The 22,890-nt window shown below is 43.0% G+C and overlaps 1 protein-coding gene across 1 annotated transcript in view; it reads right to left on the bottom strand.

Annotated features, from left to right (window-relative positions):
- Positions 1-8,261: 8,261 nt before the first annotated feature.
- hspg2 (heparan sulfate proteoglycan 2) overlaps positions 8,262-22,890 on the bottom strand; it is a 473,886-nt gene continuing 459,257 nt past the window's right edge. The window contains 4 exon segments of the mRNA XM_067970061.1: positions 8,262-14,483; positions 15,327-15,430; positions 16,271-16,354; positions 18,362-18,432. Of these exon segments, the coding sequence (XP_067826162.1) occupies positions 14,311-14,483; positions 15,327-15,430; positions 16,271-16,354; positions 18,362-18,432 (432 nt within the window). The 3' untranslated portion in view covers positions 8,262-14,310.

Below are 22,890 nucleotides of genomic sequence, written 5' to 3'. Positions count from 1 at the left end.
CTTTGAGGAAGTAACAGAGTGCATTGATAAAGGACATACAGTGGGTGTTGCGTAAATGGATTTTCAAAAGGCATTTGATAAAGTACCATATGTGAGGCTTGTTGTTAAAATTAAGGTGCATGCTATTAAAGGGAATATGGTAACATGGATTGGAAGTTAGGTACAGCACAGAAAACAGAGCAAAAATGTAGAGGAATGTGAGTTGGTAAATTTTGGGTGGTAGAATAAGGAAAAAATATACCCTAAATGGTAAAACTTTAAAGAGAAGCAGAGAATTGTAGGGGTTTAGATGCATAAATCTTTAGGAATGGGAGAGCAAGTTAATAAAGCTGTAACAAAGTTTATGGGCTCCTTGGTTTTTTAAATGGGGGCACTTAATACAAAAGCAAAGAGGTGATGCTGTACAAATCAACGGCTCGGCCGCAGTTAGAACAATGACTGGGATTTCCTGCTCCTAGAATCCCCATTCATTTTCATCTGCAGAAAACTTTGCGCTGGGGAGCGCAGTAGCAGAAAGTCTCTGTATTGTGTCTAGTTTCGCCACTCTAATTTAGAAAGTTAAAGGTCATGGAGGGGGTCCAGGAGAGATTCAATAAGATGGTACCAGGGCTGAGAGGCTTTAATTATGAGGAGAGACTAGAGAAACTGGGGCTGTTTCCACTAGAACAGAGAAAAGTAAGAAGAATCAATGAGTGGTTTTGATAAAGTAAAGGGAAAATCTATTCCAATTGGTCAATGAATTGGTAACTAGAGGGCATAAATTTAAATAAAATCAATTGAATTAGTCAACCTTGACCAGACCTTTGCAAATCCATGCCAGCTGTCCCTGATTAACCCATGCCTATCTCAGTGTTCATTAATTTCATCCCATATTATGGACTCCACAACTGAGGTAAAACTAACTGGCCTATAATTTCCTGCCTTATTCCTAATGATGGAGCAATTAAAATTGGGGAGGTGCAAGAGGCCAGAATTGGAGGAGCGCAGAGATCTTGGAGGGTTGTAGGGCTGGAGGAGGTTACAGAGATAGGGAGGGGTGAGGCCACGGAGGAATTTGAAAACAAGGATTAGAATTTTAAAATCAAGGCATTCCTGGACTGGGAGCCAATGTAGGTTAGTGAGCACAGGGGTGATGGGAGAACGGGACTTGGTGCGAGTTAGGATACGGGCAGCAGAATTTTGAATGAGCTCAAGTCTATGGAAGGTGGAAGATGGGAGGCCATCCAAGAGAGCTTTGGAATAGTTGAGTATAAAGGTGAGGGTTTCAGCAGCAGATGAGCTGAGGCAGGGGCGGAGATTTGCGATGTTACGGAGGTGGAAGTAGGCGGTCTTGGTGATGGAGCGGATATGTGGTCGGAAGTTCATCTCAGAGTCAAATAGGACGCCGATGTTGCAAACAGTCTGGTTCAGCCTCAAACAGTGGCCAGGGAGAGGGATGGAGTCGGTGGTTAGGGAATGGAGTTTGCAGCGGGAACCGAAGACAATGGCTTCGATCTTTAGTTGGAGGAAATTTTTGTTTCGGACAAGCAATGTGGCAAAGGAGAGAGAGTGAAAGGGTCGAGGGAGGTGGTTGTGAGGTAGAGCTGGGTGTCGTCAGCGTACATATGGAATCTGACATGTTTTCGGATGATGTCGTCAAGGGGCAGCATGTGGATGAGAAATGGGAGGGGGCGAAGGACAGATCCTTGGGGGACTCCAGAGGTAATTGTGCGGGAGCAGGAAGAGAAGCCATTGCAGGTGATTCTGTGGCTACGACTGGATAGATAAAAATGGAACCAGGCGAGCGCAGTCCCACCCAGCTGGACGACAGAGGAGAGACGTTGGAGGAGGATAGTGTGGTCAACCCTGTCAAAGGCTGCAGACAGGTCGAGAAGGATGAGGAGGGTGAGTTTACCATTGTCACAGTCACATAGGATGTCATTTGTGACTTTGATAAGGGCCTTTCCAGTACTGTGGCAGGGGCAGAAACCTGAATGGAGGGATTCAAACATGGAGTTGCGGGAAAGATGGGCACGGATTTGGGAGGCGACAACACGTTCAAGGACTTTGGAGAGTAAAGGGAGGTTGGAGATGGGGCGTAGTTTGCAAGAACATAGGGTCATGAGTGGTTTTTTGAGGAGGGGATATGATGACGGCAGATTTGAAGGGGAGGGGGACAGTACCTGTTGAGAATTCCTTATTTTGTGTGATTCTTGGACATTGGACGAATAGTCAAGCAAAGAAAGTCACCCTCACTCACGGTAGTTTCGTTAATCAAAAATAATTATTTAATGATTTTATCATTCATACGAACATTCATGAAGCAAAATCGAACCATTCAAATGACTTTTGTTTATAAAATCCCGTTATACACTTAATAATTCGCAATGTTATTATTATGTAATCACTTAACAATTCATACACATCAGGCAAATCATTAATACATACACAACCTTTAAACCAAGGCTTTTGCTCATCGGGCCTGAAGATTGATCAGCTCTTCAGTACTCGAGGTCCTCTTCTTCTTCTTGCGTGATGTTCAAATGCAGTGTGCGTTCCTTGTGACTGCCGGGTGGTGAAGAGGCTGTTCTTCTCCCAAAGTCTTCTTTTTAAATGTTTTTTTATCAACAGGATGTAGGATTGGGGCAAGTCATTCTTTTTGTCCAATCGTTCCCTGTGGCAATATCTCAATCATTAACATACTTCAATGATTGACTGTTTAGGCTCTGATCATGTGACTGGAGACCCTTTGATGTAGATAAAACCATGTGCTCGAACGATGGGTTGTTAAAGGCCCCTTTACTGTCTCTGTTTATGGGTTTCATGTAGAGATAGCCCCTTACATTTCTACGCCCAGACATTCATAATGGTCCTTCCATCTCCAATTTTGATTGCTTCAGTGGTTTCAAATCCATTCCTTATACCATTTGACCATATGCTGGGTGCAATACTACTTGATGTTTTACAAATCCCAGTTCTTTTGAACAGATTACCAGATAGGAATGAGAGGCCCCTGCTTTTTTCACACCTATTATTGCCTTCCGGATCTGAAGCCTTTGATGTATGTCCTTGTTGCCTTTTCTTACATTACCCCCTGCTGTGTTGAAAAGCTTGTGCTTCCAAAAGCCGATGTGTTTTGAAAGCCTGACAACATTTTAGGCTCAATATTATCCATCTGGTTTATGTATTTAATAATCTAGATATCGATCCGCAGTACAATGTCTTCGATCCCCAAACTCATACTTTTCCAATGCCGTCAGCGTCAGTGAGGCAAAAACAGGATTTGCGAGAACACATTGCTTTGTTTGCAGGTTTTCAAATGTCTTTGTTTAAAAGGGGTATAGTTAACCCTTTCCTCCAAATGTCTTTTATTAAAGGGATTTTGAACCCCACATATCTGAGGAGAGGGGACCGCTTACAATATCAGCTAACGTGGGAGCCAGGAAGGGAAGTTGGGTGGTCAGCAGTTTGGTGGGAATAGGTTCGAGGGAGCAGGAGGTGGGTCTCATGGTCAAGGTGAGCTCGGAGAGGGCATGAGGTGAGATAGGAGAGAAACTAGAGAAAGATGTGAGTTTCGGGGGGAGCCTTAGGGGAAGTTTGGCTAGGTGGGCTAGGGGAAGGGAGGGAAGTGGCAGAGGCAGCTGAACGATGGTCTCAATCTTAGTGACAAAGAAGTCCATGAGCTCCTCGCACTTTTTGTTGGAGGTGAGGGTGGAGGGGGCAGGGGAGGGGGAAAGAAAGACTTGTATTTATATAGCGTCTTTCATTCTTCAGCATGTCCCAAAGTGGTTTACAGCCATTGAAGTGCTTTTTGAAGTGTAGTCACTGTTGTAATGTGGGAAATGTGGCAGCCAATTTGCACACAAGGTCCCACAAACAGTAATGTGATAATGATGAGATAATCTGTTTTTTTAGGGGTTGGTTGAGGGACAGAAATTGGCCAGGACAGCGGGGGGAACTTGCCTGCTCTTCTTCGAAATAAGGCCGTGGGATTTTTTACGTCCACCTGAGAGGGCAAACGGTTTAATGTTTCATCCGAAAGACGGCACCTCCGACAGTGCAGCACTCCTTCAGTACTGCACATAAGTGTCAGCCTAGATTTTGAGCTCAGGCCAGTGAAATGGGACTTGAACCCACGACCTCTGACTCAGAGACTAGAGTGCTACCACTGAGCCACGGAAATAGCCAAATAAAAAGAGGATAAAGGTATTGGACTGAAAGTTAGATAATTTCACTGGGAGAAAAATGCCCAGATTAATTAGTTGGACAAAATGGCATATCCAACAGTAGATTAATAGTGGGAGACATTTCTATATGAGATGAATAATGTACAGGTTTAAATGGTTATCACTAGGGGTAAAGGGGCATGTCAAAGACAGGGACTCCATGGATAATAGTCAACAAGAACAACTTGCATTCATATAGTGCCTTTAATGCAGTAAAACATCCCAAGGAGTTTTACAGGAGTGTTATCAGCCAAAAATTGTCACTGAGCCACATAAGGAGATATTAGGACAGGTGACCAAAAACTTAGTCAAAGAGGTAGGGTTTAAGGAGTGTCTTAAAGGAGGAGAGAGAGGTAAAGGGGATTAGGGAGGAAATTCTACAGCTTAGGGCCTAGGCAGCTGAAGGCATGGCCGTCAGTGGTGGAATGGAGAAAATCGGGGATGCGCAAAAGGCCAGAATTGGAGGAGTGCGGAGATCTCGGAGGGTTGTAGGGCTGGAGAAGGTTACAGAGATAGGGAGGGGCGAGAACATGGAGGGATTTGAAAACAAGCATCAGAATTTTAAAATTGAGGCATTGTCAGACCGGGAAACAATGTAGGTCACCGAGCACAGGGATGATGGTGAATGGGACTCAGTGCGAGTTAGGATACGGGCAGCAGAGTTTTGGATGAGCTCAAGGTGGGTTAAAGGTGGGAGTCTAGCCAGGAGAGCATTGGAATAATCGAGTATAAAAGTAACAAAAGCATGGGTGAGGGTTTCAGCAGCAGATGAGCTGAGGCAGGACGGAGACAGGCGATGTTACAAACTTGGTGATGGAGAGGATATGAGGTTGGAAGCTCAGCTCAGGATCAAATAGGACGACAAGGTTGTGAACGGTCTGGTTCAGCCTCAGACAGTGGCCGGGGAGAAGGGTGGAGTCGGTGACTAGGGAATGGAGTTTGTGGCGGGGACCAAAGACAATGGCTTTGGTCTTCCCATTATTTAATTGGAGGAAATTTCTGCTCATGGAATGCCGGATGTCGAACAAGCAGCCTGAGAAATCAGAGGCGGTCGAGAGAGGTGGTGGTGAGGTAGAGCTGGGTGTCGGACCCCATCTTGGTATAGGTATTAGCGCATGCGCAAATACCGAACGCCAGCAGCATGAAAAGTAGGGAGAAAATGCATACAAGGTGCAACGCTGATTTAAAGTGAGAGACACCATTTTGGACCTTAACGCTAAACTCAATGCACAGTCTTAACCACGCACACCCAAACCTGTCTTAGAATGCCTGGAGGACCCCCATCTATTTAAAGGGACCATGCAGGTGTTGCAGGCGAGTTGCTGGATTATTGCTTCTGGCTGCTGGTGGAATAGGAAGTGTTTTTTGAAGCTCCCTATACTTACTGAGAGTTCCCAGACTACATTTGAGAATGGTTTGGCAGGTACTGCCTTATGGGTCGGAAAGTTACAACCATGGTTGAACAACATTCTGGAAACCATGGCTGGACTGCTAGGGCTCCCGCTGCACATTGAGCACGACTGGGAGCATGCAGAGAGGGCACGCACAGCAGGTCAAGCTGCGAGGAGAGGGAGGACGAGGAGGCACCGGGCACTGAGCAGGAGTCCATATCCAATGAGGGCTTTCCGGGACTAATTCTCTTACCTCAACATGACCGAGGATGATTGCATCCGATGCCTGAGGTTCACCAAGGAAGCCGTGACAGAGATCTGTCAACTGGTGCGGCCACACTGCAGCCTCAGAGAGCAGGGCGAGGACAGCATTGCCTGTGGCTGTGAAGGTCACCGTGGTGCTGAATTTCTACGGCTCAGGATCATTTCCGGCCTCTGCTGGCGACATGTGCAACATCTCGCAGTATGCAGTGCACTGCTGCATAAGGGAGGTCACAGACGCACTGTACCAGATGAGGAACAGGTTCATCACCTTCCCTCTCAACAGAGGCAATCAGAACGAGCGAGCAAGGGGGTTCATTCACATTGCTGGCTTCCCCATGGTAACAGGGTGCCATTGACTGCACACATATTGCCCTGCGTGACCCGCATATGAACTTGGCCACCTTTGTTAACCAAAAGGGCTTCAACTCCCTCAACGTGCAGCTGGTGTGCGACCACATGCATTGAATCCACCTCTTCCAGGGCTTCCAGTGCATCATCAGAGAAATGTGGGGCCCTCTCTTGCACCAGTCCTGTCATCCTTCCGGCCATCTTTCCCTCTTCCGAGTGGACTATGCCTCTCCCATTTAAAATGTGCACCTCCACCTTTAAGAGGTGCCGGCTGCTGTTGACGTGCGCTGAGCACGCCCCATTTCCAGCTTCCTCATTCTCTGTGCAGCCTCTCAGCACGGTTGCGCTGGCTGCACGAAGATATCATGGAAAGTAGCAGGCAGCTCAAAATGGGCCTTATCGAATTTTTCCTCCTATGTGTCTATATAATTGGCCTGTACTGCTGTAATAATTGCTCCACCAGCTGTCCCCATCACTGGAAGACACAGCATGCTTAAACATGCTAAGATGTTTTTTCTCATTGTTTAAAGCAACGTGGTTTATCAGAAGGTAACGAGGTTCAAATGCATTATGAATATAATAATTTCAGTGTTAGACACATGATTTATGCATATTATCCAAACCCCCTGCATTTTCTGATTTTGATGTTAGTTGAAATGTTTGTGGAATTGAACTTCAAGATATTTCAGTCTTTACCTGAAATATATAATTATGGAACTTGTACTACTGTCCTTTATGCATATTCCAAATTGTATTATTTGTCATGAATGGAAAATTCCATTTGCAGTTTTTGTGGACAGTTTTACTGGGACTCCCTAACTATACAGTGTGTGTATTTGGGATAATGGAAGATAGTTTATACCCTGCTGGAGATAATACTTTTAAGTGAAACTTGTTATTTAAGCCTTGTACTCTGAGCAACTTCTAAGAAATGAGCACAAGAAGTTACACAACAGCATGATACTTAGTGTTTCCACTAATTGGATCATTTTATAAAATTCACAAATGATCGAGAGGTGAGTTCCTCTATGATTTTTCAGAAGTTTGAAACCCTACTGAATATATTCCAGTTATATACTGTGGGGTTGAAATTGAGTGAGACGGTGCAAAGTGAGCACATTGGGGGGGGGATTTTAACCCCCAAGAATGGGTGGGTTGGGGGCAGATGGGCAGTTAAAATAATAGATTTTTCCAGCGCGACCACAACCTGGGTTTAACGGAGACTTGTGAGGAATCTACTCACTGTAGGCGGCTCCATTATTAGTGCAGGCGGGCGGGTACTTATGGGAGCAATTTACCTCATTATGAGACGTTAAGAAGGTGTTTTCAAATTGAATTTAAGAGACTTTCAAATTTAATGCCTCTGCCTCTGCCTCTCTCTTCACACGAACATACGAAATTGACGGGCAGGAAAAATCCATCAAGCCTGTCCCACACCACGATGGCTGGACCATCATGGCGAAACACTTCTTCCCTCCCCTGACCCCCTCCCCTCCCCCCTCCCACCTGCCCCTCACACCCACCCCCTGCAGCATGTAATCTCCTGGAAGAGGCAAAAAAACAGAATAAACCCAGGGCCAAAAAGGGAAAAAAATTCTCTGTAAAATGCCTCTCTGACCCCCTCAGGTGATCGAAACCAGTCCAGGAGATCACACTGACCTTCTATGTGATGTGATCTCTGCCCCAGTCAGGAATCGGTCCAGCTCCCTCTTGAAGGCAGAGAGTCAGCACCCACCACACCAGCCGTCAATGTAAACCAGAGGCTCACTACTCTCTGGGAAAAGAAGCACCAGCATTGATATGGCTGGTCCAGATAAGTTTCTGGTCACTTTTGACTCCCAAGATGTTGGTGGTGGGGTATTCGACGATGGTGGTCCTGTTAAAGATCAGAGGGAGATGACTGGGCTTTCTCTTGTTCAAGATGGTCATTACCTGCCACTTGTCAGCCCAAGTCAGGATGTTATCCAGGTCTTTCTGTAGGCTGTAATGGGCTGTTCCCATCATATAACATTCTATGTACTAAAAATATCAACATACATGACAGAATACCAGCTCCAGTGAATTAAAAAGCTTTTATTGTTTAAATAAAATGCATTGAACACAGACAGCAACAGTAGGTTCATTTGGAAATCCCAAGGAACCTGCTTAAGCACCAAACAAGTGGCATTTTTGATATATAGTTGCCAGGACTATTTTTAAAAAAATCTTAAAACAGTTCTGATTTGGTAAACAACACAATATCCACTGGAATTCTATTTTCAGTTACATTTTCTCACCAGGCCATGCCACCCAGACTGTTACATCTCCCTGTGTACAGATGTGTTATGCTATATGGCTGTTACATTTTCCCTCACTTAATAGAAAAATGCCATGCTGTATAAAAATGAAATAGCTTATGACCATTTTCTGTGGCTGCCAAAGTTTTCTCAATCATATTTTTTCATTCCTTCTCCAAAGCAAACCAATTCCACTCACAATGAGCACTTTCAAGGGTCTTTGGTTTATATAAATCCCCTGCAGGTGATGATTTCTGAACCGTTTTAAACTGACAAGTAACTGAGACATGCTAATTTGGGACACCTGGGACTAAATGCCACCAGGTGAAGACCAGTTGTGTCCGTTAGCACCTTGTACAGACTCTGTGTTCTGTCGTCACAGTGACTGAGGTAGGAGTTTTGTATGTGATGGTCCAAAAATAATGGAGGTGACTTGGGCAGTAACTGGATAAAGACTGAACGAGCCTTGTATCTAACGGTGTGACAGGTACATCATAAAAACCAAATTTATGTCAATAAAGAGACAAAAAAATAGAAGAGAAACTGCCTCTCAGGATTTTGCAGAGGAGAGAAGCAAGTCTCATGGCCAAATTGAGAGACACCATTGCTAAAGGCTACAATTCTCATGATCCAGTGCCTGTGTTTAAAGATTGTTTGCACGATCTGGAAAATTGCTCGCACTGTTGGCATCTTGAACAGAACAGAACCATGGGAAGGATCGATTTACCTCATTTAATGTAAAAGATGATTAACCCTTTTTAAAAGGATGAAGTTCTATTATTTCCCTGTCCAAACCTAATATCAGGAAACTCAGAACTTGCCCTGGGTGAACAAAGTTAAATGAGATTTCTTTAGTGAGGCCCGAAAGCATTCGCTTCTGAGCTGCCCATCTTTAACACCATCTATAAGTGTAGCACTCCAAGTAGATGAGGTGGGTGTAAATACTGGACAACGCAAAGTAACATGTTGGCATTAAGTTTGGATGACAGTCGTGATTTTTGATTCTCGAAGCTCGCCGTATTTGTACAGAGTTTTGGGCTGTGACGTTGGAACTCCAGCAGCTGCTGTGATGCCACAACCACGACACCAGCGTACGTGTTGGTGAGCTGCACAATCGGCAGATGATCACAAGGATTGAGGTAGGCAAAGAGGGAAGATGAAGCAAAGACACAGGGCAGGTTCGGGTTGGAGAGAGATCATGAGAAAATGATAGAGAAAGAAATATGTCAAATAACATTTTTGGAACTGATGAGAGACCAATTGGGCCTGCAGAGCGAGTTACTATGGGATGGATGTTAGTACAGCTTTTTTTACTGGTATATACAAATACTGTATATTTAAATGTGTCAAATTTTAATAAGTCTATTTTCAAGAAACTCCCTTTGAATAATCTCTTAACTATACTCCTAGGTTATTTCTACATTAAGTGGCCTACAGTGTTTAGTGCATGAAGCTTAAAGCAGGAAGACTCTCATTCAATGTAGTGCCAGCATTCACTCGGTTGTGTGTCCAAGTCCCTTTTAACTGTGGGACATGAGGTGGCCCCACATCCTGAGCTCTTAAACTCAACGGCCGTTATCACAATGCTTCCTCCAGCAGAGAGCAGAAAATGGAAAGGCAAATCAACCCACATGCTTTCCGACACTTTCTAGCAACACAAAAGGGATGGTTTTTAAGCATCCCTCTCAGTCAGAGAATGTTGTGTGTCCAGGGGGATGGAGCTAAAGAATAGATTTGAATCCAGGCCTCTGAGTAAGTGCCATTGATTGCCCTCAACGACTGTGCAATAGTCCCTACCTCAGATGAACCATGAAGTTTTAAATATATGTTGCAATTGGACTACCATATGATGGTGGGGTTTCAATGTCCCTACGATTACCATTTATTAAAATTCACACAGATTGAAGTTTGAAAAATCTTGAACCGCGGAGCTTAATTCGGTGAAGATTGAAAATATAAAAAACGATTAGCGTCCAGATATTTCTCTTAATAATTCAGTCATATCCTTACTCGCCATTGCCCAAGTCACTGATTCACCCCTAAATGGACATGTTTTGTATAACAATCTACACTGCAAGGCCTTCATTCTTTGTGTAAAAAGTTAATATCAGAAAAAAGATTTTTTTACATAAAAATACTGTATATCCTTCAGAAATCTTTAGTGGGTTTTAGTACAACACACAGAATGTGGATGTCCCAGCTAGTAGGACTGTTAGAAGTTCTCAATAGATACGCGGGTGAATGGTTTGTTGGGTGGGCTGGGGAAGGGGCGGCCACTGGCAGCAAATGTTCCCAATTCCATATCTACTCGATCATTTTACCTTCATCAATGTACAGTTATACAGACTTACTGCATCCACCACACAAGGGATTGTCTCATGATTGCAGTAAGTCCACCTACAACTTTACATGGATATCAGCTGCAGTATAATATACAAAGTCATTGCATCAGATACAACAGGGACCAAGTGTGGAAATGGCACAGAAAGTAAATGAGATATTTCAATATTTCTCAACACATGTATAGGACACTCTACTCTATTGTATCACAGACAGGCTGCTCATCATAGCCCAAATCAGCTGTCCAATTGCTTCACTCTGTTTATTTGACCACATTGGCACTAGGAAATCAAATTAATAAAATATGGCTAAAACAAAATGCATAAAAATGTTTGGAGGACGCAGTCTGAACATCCGTGTAACAATGTGTGGAGATTACTGGGATGCTCTGGCTCCTTCTCAGTGATGGAACCGTAGGAAAGCACTGTGACCAACAGCTGCGTATTATCATACTGTCTTCATTCTGGAACCAGCCAGTTCAATGTGCAGACCTGTAACTGCCTCTCATCTCAGCCTTCCACTCATCTCTGAAGCAAGACTTTGACCCAGGTACGTATTTTTTTTAAAAAAACAATTCTTCTGCCCCCTCTTTCTCCAACCCCATCCCACCCACCACCCCACCATCTTGACTAGAAAAAAAGTATAGAACTTGTATCCTAGACAGTTTGTAGAATTCAATCACCACCAGGATGCATTTCAAAGAAAACGTGGGAGGGAATCTAGTTTCCTAATTATTCTAGTAGTCCGCAGCACTAATGCTTAATTGAAAATGAAGTATATAAGAGTGGCATTTTTCATATATCTTTCTAAATCAGAATGTAAATTAATTACTACAACTTTCTAATGTTGAGCATCTCACTAACAAAGAATGGTGTGAAGAAAAATGAAGCCATTATAAATTATTCCATTCATCAAAATAAGAGTAACATTGGTAATTTTTTTATGGCTTTACACACACACACACACACAATAAAAATCTAAGGCATGTCTCAAACCTGCTCTGTTTAATAGTAATGTACTGCTGGATTGGAGGCTGAAATGCTGACTCACTAATTGAGGAATCAGGTTTCATTAATACTGCAACTGACTGAAGAAAATGTCTTTGGTTAAACAAAAAAAAACACAGAAAATGATCAAATATTACAATAACGTTCAAGGATGTTGTACATATAATCAAATGAAGAGTTAATTATTAAGATTACTAACATATGCTTTGTGTGTGATTGCCCTGGCTATGCTCGGAGAGAGATGTCAGTAGTTCTAATAAAGCATTAACTACGCAAGGGTGCTCTGATTTTGTTTTAAATAAAAGTATTTGTGTTAGATATATGTCCAGCAAAAATTTTTCCCAAAAGGTTCACAAGGTGGCTATAGTCAATTATTCAATCAATTCTGAATCACACTCGGAAGAACTGGAACTGCAAATAGTTTTTTAAGTTTCAAAATAAAATATCAGCCCTTCATTAAACACTAAGTGTGGACATATACTTGCACCTGCATTTACAGCTTCAGGACAGGAGTGGGGATGACATCATTGGTAGCAGAGGCCAACGTGTTTGTCTTACTGACTTCTTCATTCCCTTCTCACCCGTTTGTTTACTGTGCGCCTGCTCCCTTAGTATTTCAGTTAAGCACCATGCCACATGCAGGGCAGCGTGTAACCAATAGTTTGAAGGTAGCACTCCAGTCAGAAGATTGGATACAAATCCTGATCACCAAATCTAACGAAACCCCCTCGACTTTTACCCTGTTTAATAAACAGCAACACTCAAATCCTTAAAGCAAATGGTGGGGACAGCACTTCCGACAGCTGGAAGCAATTTCACCTCGAGATGGATTAACCCTCTTTACACCAATAGGTCAACACAGCAACGGAAAAAGAAAAATATTCACAAGATTAATTTTCGTTACGGTCAATTTCTTCCCCCCTCGAAAGATCCTATTTTCACCATAAAAGGAACTAATATTAAAAACTATCCATACATTAAGTTACGAGCAAGACTTCTGTCAAAGAGGCATTGTCTTCATGGAAACATCAGTAACCTTTTTGTATTTGGGAGGGACACTGTCAGTATAGCTTCGTGTCATACCTTTCACAATGTGATGTAATTTTGATGCATGTGTGTAAACAACTGAAAAGGTAGCTAAATACTTCTTCTGAAGACAATATCCCTTTAATGGTTCATTGATTTAAACTTTGGTATTTGCTGAACTCCTTGATTTCAAGGCACAACTATCTTGAACAGAAAGTCTTTGAGTCAAAAAAATCAATTCTCGGGATGTGGGCATCGCTGGCAAGGCCAGCATTTATTACCCATCTCTAGTTGCCCTGAGGGCAGTAAGAGTCTACCATATAGTGTGGGACTGAAGTCACATGTAGGCCAGACTGAGTAGGAGTGCTAGATTCCCTTCCCTGAAGGACATTAGTGAACCATTTGGGTTTTACGACAATCCGGCAGCTTTTATGGTTATTGTACCTGGTGCCAGCCACAAATAACTGGATTTAATAAATTCAACTTCCCAACTTGCCCTGGTGGGATTTGAACTCACAACCTCTGGATTGCTAGTCCACTACCATAACCATGAGGCCACTAGGAAAGTGATCTTTCAGAACAACCTTTAGTGATTTATTTTTCTTTCCCTTAATGTGTTGTGATAGTACTGATTTCTGCCTAGCTTCCCCTAGGATCTTAACCCTTCACAAATGTTGTATCTTAAGAACCCAAAGGCCATCCTTGTGAGTGTGAAGCCAGGAGCCCTCTGCACCTTTGTAGCATTTTAAGAGGTGATATTTTTATACCACTACACAGGCCGTACATCCAAGAGTCAGGTTTAAGCATAGCCCTGGACTTCAGTGTTTGTTGAACAATTGGTAAACCAGCAGTAAACATGCACAGAAAATGGCTGCCAGTCAGGTAGACAGAAGTATAACTGTTAGAAGCCCTTGTTATTTTTCTTCACTGGTACCAATTCAGATCTCTGTATATTTTGTACAATTATAGAACTCCCACCGTGGCCAGCCCTCCGATACTTCAGTACTAAACCTTCAGGTACGCAGCTTGTGAACCTTTTTTTTTTCTAAACAAGTGATGTCTGAGCCGGGCCTAGATCATTTCAAGTAGAGACCAACCAGGCCAGAGATCCTTAAAACACAGTACTAGAACCCAGAGGCAAAGGTAGCAGGGTGATTCCTAGCTATTCTTGTTCACTAACATTCCAAACTTCAGTGCTAGAGAAATCTAAATCCATAGGATCTTCAGCCTCAAAGGATAATGCTGGTGTTCTTGTATGGCTGTTGTAGGTACAAAATAAACCAATCCGAGTTGCCGAAACCCTTCATTCAACAGAATACAATTGGATGACATTGTGATGATTTTTTTTTTGGTTAAAGAGGACTGCATTAACGAACACAAAACAATCCAATTTAATAGCAGCAAAGCACCTTTTCCCAGAAGTCTCTACTTTGCCTTCAGTGAATCAGAATATCTATGATGGACACTCTCGGGCGTTTACCCCTCCCTCTGCGTGAACCCGCAGGTCGACAGGCTGAACCTGATGTTGTTCCGGTCTTTTATTTACAAGGACCACTTTCCTGATGCAGCCAGTAATTCCCGAGGTGAACTTTCCCCCTGTAAAGAGTTTCATGTCTGGAGCACCACCTGAAGACAAAAAGAAAATGTTAAATCATGGCGGAAAAATGGGGTAAAGGATCTGCTGTGCGGCTCCTTCGTGTGGGATGGGAGGGTTCAATTTTATATCATATGGTCCCACAGCATGCCAAGAGTGCACAAGCAGAATTTCTACTCCTGTGGTTAAAGTAGATCAATAAAGTCATTCAATAACTCACAGTAGTCAATACATAAGGACCAACAATGTAGACTCCTCTTATTAGTGATTAATCCTAATGAGCGTTGAAGTGTCAGCCCTTGGCTCAGTTAGTAGCACTCGCGCCTGTGAGTTGGAAGGTTGTGGGTTCAAGCCCCACTCGAGGAACAAGAGCACATATTCTGGGCTGACTCGTCAGTGCAGTATTGCACTGTCAGAGGGACCGTCTTTCGGATGAGACGTCAAACCCTGACCTCTTAGGTGGATGTAAAAGGTCCCATGGCATTATTTGAAGAAGAGCAGGGGTGTCCTCCTGGTATCCTGGCCAACATTCATCCCTCAACTAATATCACTAAAACAGATCATCTGGTGATTATCTCAATGCTGAGTGCAAATGGGCTGCCGCATTTCCCTAAACTACAACAGTGACCACATTTTTAATAAATTAATTCATTGGCTGTAAAGTGCTTTGGGACGTCCTCAGGCCATGAAAAGCTCTATATAAATGCAAGTTTTATCTTTCTCTTTCTGTCTATAATACACCTACTGATGGGACAAGGGAAACAATTTCCAATGAAGAAGCTACCAGAAGTCATTGCTGATCCAGTCACAATTTCATGTTTTGAAATAAAATTAGCTGTGCAGATGATGACTGCCCAATGAAATTCCAGACTCACCCAGATAGACACTGCCGCTTGTGTTCACCATGACTTTGTCTCCTTTGGACTCTCCCCTCACAATCTCGTCACCATCCAGTTGGATATAGCCCGATTTCCCTTCTCTGCGGGAGAAAAAAGGCCAATAGTGTCTTTGATTCAGTATGGACACCAACTTCCCTAATACCCAGATCAAGCTTTAGAACCATGACAAACATTTAGCCTTACTCTGAAATAGGCTACATATGCATGACTGCTACAAAGTTCAAAGACTTATTGCTCAGATTACAAGTAGGACAATAGTGAGAGAGTTCTGAATGAACATCATACCTGAAACATTAACCTTCCCCTTTCAGGTGCAGATCGGCCTGTTGGGAATTTCTAACTTGCTCCCACTTTTATTTGTGATTTCCAGCATTCATGTTTATTGGGCCCAATTTTCCAATCTTAGCAAAAATGGGCTTGTTCTGACCCGAATCCTAGGTACACATAGCGTGAAGGGCGGGCTGTACCCAATTTTCTAACCTGAGCTCCGCCTGCCCTGTTCAGGTGGACGTAAAGGATCGTACGGCACTACTCGAAGAGCAGGGGAGTTCTCCTCATGTTGTGCCCTCATCGAACACCACTAAAACTGGTAAATTATCTGAGCTGCTGCTTGCGAGACTTTGCTTTTTGCAAATTGGCTGCCATATTTGTCTACATAACAACAATGACTACACTTCAGAACTACTTCTTTGGATGTGGAATACTTCAGAGCTTCCTGAGGTGAAAGGCGCTATATAAATAGAAAGATCTATTTTTATTATAGCCTTTATATAGGATCTATAGACGCTATATTTATATAGCGCCTTTCATGTCCTCAGCATGCTCCTAAGTAGTACTTGGGCGCTGCTTAATACACTGCATAAAATATTGTTGATTGGACATATTAAACTTATTAATAGAAGTGGTTTCTATGTACTTACCGCACAGCAATTATTTTATGCCATTCTCCATCATTGATTGGATCATCTGACAGGATATTGGCCTCACCACTTCCCAACTGGTAACTGCAGGAACAAAAATAAAATGTGCAAAGGATTGTATCAAGAAAGAGTTAGAGAAGAATCTGTCGTTGCCTTGTCACAATTCTGAGGCATGTTGTGAATAGCTGTACATGTATAGGAACAGGAACAGGCCATTCAGCCCCTCGAGCCTTTTCTGCCATTCTTTTCAATCACGGCAGATCTGTATCTCAACTCCAATTTCCCGCCTTTGCTCCATGTCTCTTGATGCCCTTACCTAACAAAAATCTATCGATCTCAGTCTTGAAAGCTTCAATTGTTCCAGAAAACAACAGCCTTTTGGGGGACAGAGTTCCAGATTTCCACTACCCATTGTGTGAAAAAGTACTTCCTGATTTCCCACATAAATGGCCTGGCTCTAATTTGAAGATTATGTCTCCTTGTTCTTGATTTCTCCATCAGAGGAAATAGTTTCTCTATCGAATCCCTTTATCATTTTAAAAACCTCGATTAATCACCTCTCAACCATCTAACCTCAAGGGAATACAACATAATTTCACGAAAGGGATGTTGTCATTGGTTAGGTGTTTTGTCCGATATTTTACTACATTGATTTACAGATCAGAGTGATGACACCTTTTGTCATCAATTACAGCTGTTTCTATAAATGATTTTGATCACAGATCAAATGAAAATAAGAACACAAAAACGTATCATTATCGGCCATAATGCAACAGCAGAACAGGGTAGACGTTACTGTCGATGATGTCATTGTACAGATGCTAAAGCACTTACCCAAGTTCATCTTTCCATTATTCTAATTGAGGGATCAACCCATTATCTTAGATGGGCTCATTTGATTAAGAGATAACTACAGATGAAGGCGGCCATTCCCCCAATCTTAGTTCATTCATCCAGAAATATCCTACAGTTCTCTCCATTGCAGCCTCCAATTGGTTCTGAAATGACTCTGGGGTTATCACCTGAACTGCTCTAGCTAGGAGTCTATTCCATATGTTGATCACTTGACATGGAAATGCCGTCTTTCAGATGAGACGTTAAACTGAGGCCCTGTCTGCCCCCACGGCACTATTCGAAGAATAGCAGGGGAGTTCTCCCCGGTGTCCTGGCCAATATTTATCCCTCAATCAACACCTAAAGCAGATTATCTGGTCATGTATCTCATTGCTGTGGGACCTTGCTGTGTGCAAAATTGGCTGCCACGTTTCTGACACTACAACAGTGACTACACTTCAAAAGTACTTAATTGGCTGTAAAGCACTCTGGGATACTCTGAGGTCATGAAAGGCACTTCAAAATTGCAAGTTCTTTCTTTCTAAAACTGACCCTGTACTGCCTGAATTATGTATGGCATCATGAGCATGTTGAACTTTTTCTTTGAAGTGAAAAGATTCAAGACTCAATAGTTTGAATGGGACAGAAGGGTTCTCCTGATGCCTCAGTGGGTTTATACAGTGGGTCTCTGAGCTATACAGACCAGGTCAATCCCCAGTCCATGCTGAGGTCATTGATCTCAGTTTGGTAGATGGCTGTAGTCTTATTATCGACCTCAGAATCCCAGATGAGAAAGGGGGAAATTGGCCATGGTTCTAGTCCTTCCTGCTAGAAGTCCCTAGGGTTGGATTTAACTTTTGGGTGGCCCACTGGCGGAACATTCCGGCAGCCCACGGGTTCTGGCAGTGAAGAGGTGGACCCATTTTGAGGCCCGGGCCTCATTTAAATAAACAGGCGAGCTGCCCGCCTAAAATTCCTCAAACGGGTGTCCTGTGCAGCTTGCCACGTTCAATATCTGACAACCGACAAGGTAAATCCGTGGCGGGGCGTCGCGATTGCAGAGGGCAGCCCGGAGCGGCAGCGGGTCAGATTATTTCAGGTACAGAGGAAGAACAGAGAATATATTAGTACCTGTACTTCGCACAATTATATTATGGTCCTAATGTTACATGAAAACAAGAATGGAGGAGCTTTCTGGGCACTGGAGGAACGAATGAGTTTTTCCCACCCACGAATATCACACCTGGCGCGTCTTACCTGAAGAGTACGTGGCCATTTTGTAGACCGAGAGCAACGTAGTCTTTTCCTTTTCCGTTCTCCCCGTGTTTCTACAAACACAAGAAAATCTGTTACTGAAAAAAGAAAAGTAACGAGCGAGCTGGAATTACCCAGCGGGTTAGTCAGCAGGTGAAAGAGAAAGAGAGCTTAACGTTTGAGGTGAGACTTTTCATCAGGACTCAGAAATCTGTTATTCCCCTCACTAATAACAAACCTTCTTCTCCTCGTGCAATAGGGGACCCCTATTGAGCACCGATGTGTATGTAGAGAATACAAATACCAGAGGCTGTGATCGGTGACGAGGATTCAGATAATGTCAAACAACAACAGTTCGAGCAGTTTGAAAACGTTTAAGCCCTGAGATTAGATTATAACTTGGGCTCTATTTGATTTTCTAAAAATCTATATTAAAATTCACATATCTGCTCATGCTTTTTGTTGTCACAGTTTGATCACACTTTTCTGTCACCTTTTTCTATTATAAATTCCTACATTGACATTTATAATGGCAACTGCTATGTAAACTTGTCACATTGTAATTATACCCTCCCACCAGTAGTGGCACTGAAGTGGCTTAGTTTTGTGCCTCCCAGCTCCTCAGCCTGTACTGCAGAGAAACTCCTATGCTCCAACCAACTCTACTTCCCAAAATTTGGCAAATTAACTATAAATAATAATATTAATTCAAAGTATTACATAGAATTTACAGCACAGAAACAGGCCGTTCGGCCCAACTGGTCTATGCCGGTGTTTGTGCTCCACACGAGCCTCCTCCCACCCTACTTCACCTAACTCTATCAGCATATCCTTCTATTCCTTTCTCTCTCATGTGCTTATCGAGCTTCCCCTTAAATGCATCTATGCTATTCGCCTCAAACACTCCCTGTGGTAGCAAGTTCCACATTCTAACCACTCTCTGGGTAAAGAAGTTTCTCCTGAATTTCTTATTAGATTTATTAGTGACTATCTTATATTTATGATCCCTAGTTTTGGACTCCCCCACAAGTGGAAACATCTTTCCGTGTCTATCCGATCAAACCCAATTTTAAAGACCTCTATCAGGTCATCCCTCAGTCTTCTCTTTTCTTCAGAAAAGAGCCCCAGCCTGTTCAATCTTTCCTGTTAGGTATAACCTCTCAGTTCTGGTATTAACCTTGTAAATCTTTTTTGCACCTTCACCAGTGCCTCTGTATAATATAAAAATATTACATAAAAATAAAAACAGGATGTATGATGTTTGAATGGGAACTGAATTATATAAACATACCCTGGTCCAGTTATCCTGCTTCACCTGAAGACTACACTTGATTTCGACTCGCCGTGTGCAATGTCATGGGAGATCAACTAGTATTTCATTTTTGTGTGTGGCGGGGGAGCAGCACATTTTGTTCTAGGGGAGAACACGTTACACCCCAATATGTGTAAATATTTGTTCTTTGTTGTTGTTATTTATAGAATGGTATTTTCACCATGACTGTTCTGCTAAGTTTTGTTGGAGTCGATCACTAGGATCAACACCACCGTCGGAGGGCTGGCACTGAGGGGGGGGCGCTGCGCCGTCGGAGGGGTGGCCCCGAGGGGGGGCGCTGCGCCGTCGGAGGGGCGGCACCGAGGGAGCGCTGCACTGTTGCAGATATCACCTTTTGAATAAGATGTTAGACCGAGATCCTGTCTGCCTCTCAGGCAGATGTGAAAAGGTCCCATGGTACTATTTTGAAGAAGAGGAAGGGATTTTGCCCATATTCACCCCTTGATCAACACCACTAAAAAAAAACATTACCTGGTCATTATCACATTGCTGTTTGTGGGATCTTGCTGTGCACAAATTGTCTGCTGTGTTTCCCTACATTACAACAGTGACTACACTTCAAAAGTACTTCATTGGCTGTAAAGCGCTTTGGGACGTCCTGAGATCGTGAAAGGCACTATATAAATGCAAGTCTTTCTTTCTTAAGTGCACCGTTAACTAATTTGCACCTGTATCCCTTTGTCTTACTCTCGCTATTTAATTTAATTTCAATATTCTGGATTTAACTTTTCCATTTAAATTTAAAAAATATAGAAGTTAAGACTGTGGAGAAATGCCAGATGGAGCAGATTTTTTGATCCAAAAGATTAATAGAGTGATGGAATAAATTGCCACAGGAGGTCAGTGAAGCACACAGTATAAAGCCCCTCTTGTGATTTGTAATAGAATGTGGGCAGGACAAAATGGTTGCCAAGATTTTATACGATGACTTTGGTGCTTGAATGTCATGTTGAGGTGAGTTTGGTTGCGGTGCGTGTGCGTGTGCGTGTGTGTGTGTGTGTGTAAGTCTAATCTGTGGAAAGTGAAGTACCCAAACAGCAGAGTATATATGTCAAAACATACATTTCAGAAAGCAACTGCGCCAGTACGTTGCACATCTGTTTCTTTCTGCTCTAGAGCAAAGATTAGGAGGAAGGCCTGTAAGAACAGATGTGTCCCAATTTTCTCCTCTGCTCAGTGAGAGCTCACGCTGGGGCCTGGTTCCATGGACAGTCTTCAGCTCCCATGCTCATCGATCTTGCTCAAGTGTGAGTCTGGATTGTGAGTGTTAGCATTCTATGTAATCATGGTAGACATCAAAGCCAAGCCCAACCTTATTCGGGTCCATAGTGTGGGTTAAGAACACATGACCACAAGGTATGTTTGGTTGGCCTCCCATGATGATCTCGTTCTTCAAGCAAACCAATCCTACTCTCCTCCCATCACCTGAGAGGTTTTGAAATGATTTTTAAAAAAATGAAAGCTCTTTGATTATCGACCCCAGTCACGATTCAGTCTAAAATGAATTATTTTGATCATTTTATGTTCGTGTGTGTGTCTGATAGTGTGCCTGTGTCTGCAGTAGCCCTGGGTAATCATTACATACTTAAATAAATCCATATATAAAATAGATAAATGTGAGGTGATGCATTTTGGTAGATCGAATTGGGCCAGGACCTACTCCGTTAATGGTAGGGCGTTGGGGAGAGTTACAGAACAAAGAGATCTAGGAGTACAGGTTCATAGCTCCTTGAAAGTGGAGTCACAGGTGGATAGGGTGGTGAAGAAGGCATTCAGCATGCTTGGTTTCATTGGACAGAACATTGAATACAGGAGTTGGGATGTCTTGTTGAAGTTGTACAAGACATTAGTTAGGCCACACTTGGAATACTGTGTACAGTTCTGGTCACCCTATTATAGAAAGGATATTATTAAACTAGAAAGAGTGCAGAAAAGATTTACTAGGATGCTACCGGGACTTGATGGTTTGACTTATAGGGAGAGGTTGGATAGACTGAGACTTTTTTCCCTGCAGAGTAGGAGGTTTAGGGGTGATCTTATAGAAGTCTATAAAATAATGAGGGGCATAGATAAGGTAGATAGTCAAAATCTTTTCCCAAAGGTAGGGGAGTCTATAATGAGGGGGCATAGATTTAAGGTGAGAGGGGAGAGATACAAAAGGGTCCAGAGGGGCAATTTTTTCACTCAAAGGGTGGTGAGTGTCTGGAACGAGCTGCCAGAGGCAGTAGAGGCGGGTACAATTTTGTCTTTTAAAAAGCATTTGGACAGTTACGTGGGTAAGATGGGTATAGAGGGATATGGGCCAAGTGCAGGCAATTGGGACTAGCTTAGTGGTATAAACTGGGCGACATGGACATGTTGGGCCGAAGGGCCTGTTTCCATGTTGTAAACTTCTATGATTCTATGATTCTATAATACTCTTTATAATTTAGAAATACTTAAAGCTGTGTCTCCTCTCTCCCTCCTCGAAACACAATTCTTCTTCTTCAGATCAGGATTATAAATTCTCTCAAAGATCAGCAGAGAGAAATATGGATTGATTTTTCAGCCACTGATACATTAAAAGAAACATAATGGTCCTGCTTTATTTCAGGAAATTAGGCCTGGTCAGTCCATTGATGGGCATAAGGCATTCCTGGATCCTGTCTTCAATTCAAGCCCAAAACAACTGGACTAAATATATCCTAAAACATTTAACCATCAACAGGGATTGACTGCTTGATCATTTTCTTTTCAGAGAGGTAGTCCCCTCAATGGGGAGAATTGAAGCAGATCAGTCCTTTAAAAGGCCTTAATATCCCAGCAGAACCCAGTCCATTCTGAATACTGGACTGACTCACAATCCCTGACCGGGAGAAGCAGCGGACTGTGATGGGAGGGATCGCACTCCACTCCCATCGGATGCGAGAATCCCACTGGTAGTCAACCCAGTATTCAGAGACCGGAGTTCTCATCTCCGCTCACCGGGACTGCCTGGATTGGGGCTCGAACCCATACTTCAGACTCAGAGGGGCACTTAGCCAAGGCTCACTCCAAAGAGGTCAAAAGAACTACAATATCTGAAACTGTAAAGGCACAGAATACAATCAGTGTACGTGTATGTCTGTGCGCAGCCAGGAGGAGTTAGGAAGATCTGTCTGAGGAAGAGGATTCATATACAATGTGGGCTAAAGATGGAGTCTGCCACCACATACACGAT

This window comes from Heptranchias perlo, chromosome 32 (genome assembly GCF_035084215.1).
Source record: "Heptranchias perlo isolate sHepPer1 chromosome 32, sHepPer1.hap1, whole genome shotgun sequence".
Taxonomy (NCBI): Eukaryota; Metazoa; Chordata; class Chondrichthyes; order Hexanchiformes; family Hexanchidae; genus Heptranchias; species Heptranchias perlo.
The sequence above is the reverse complement of the archived record's forward strand: the minus strand, read 5'-3'. Positions and strand labels throughout refer to the sequence as shown.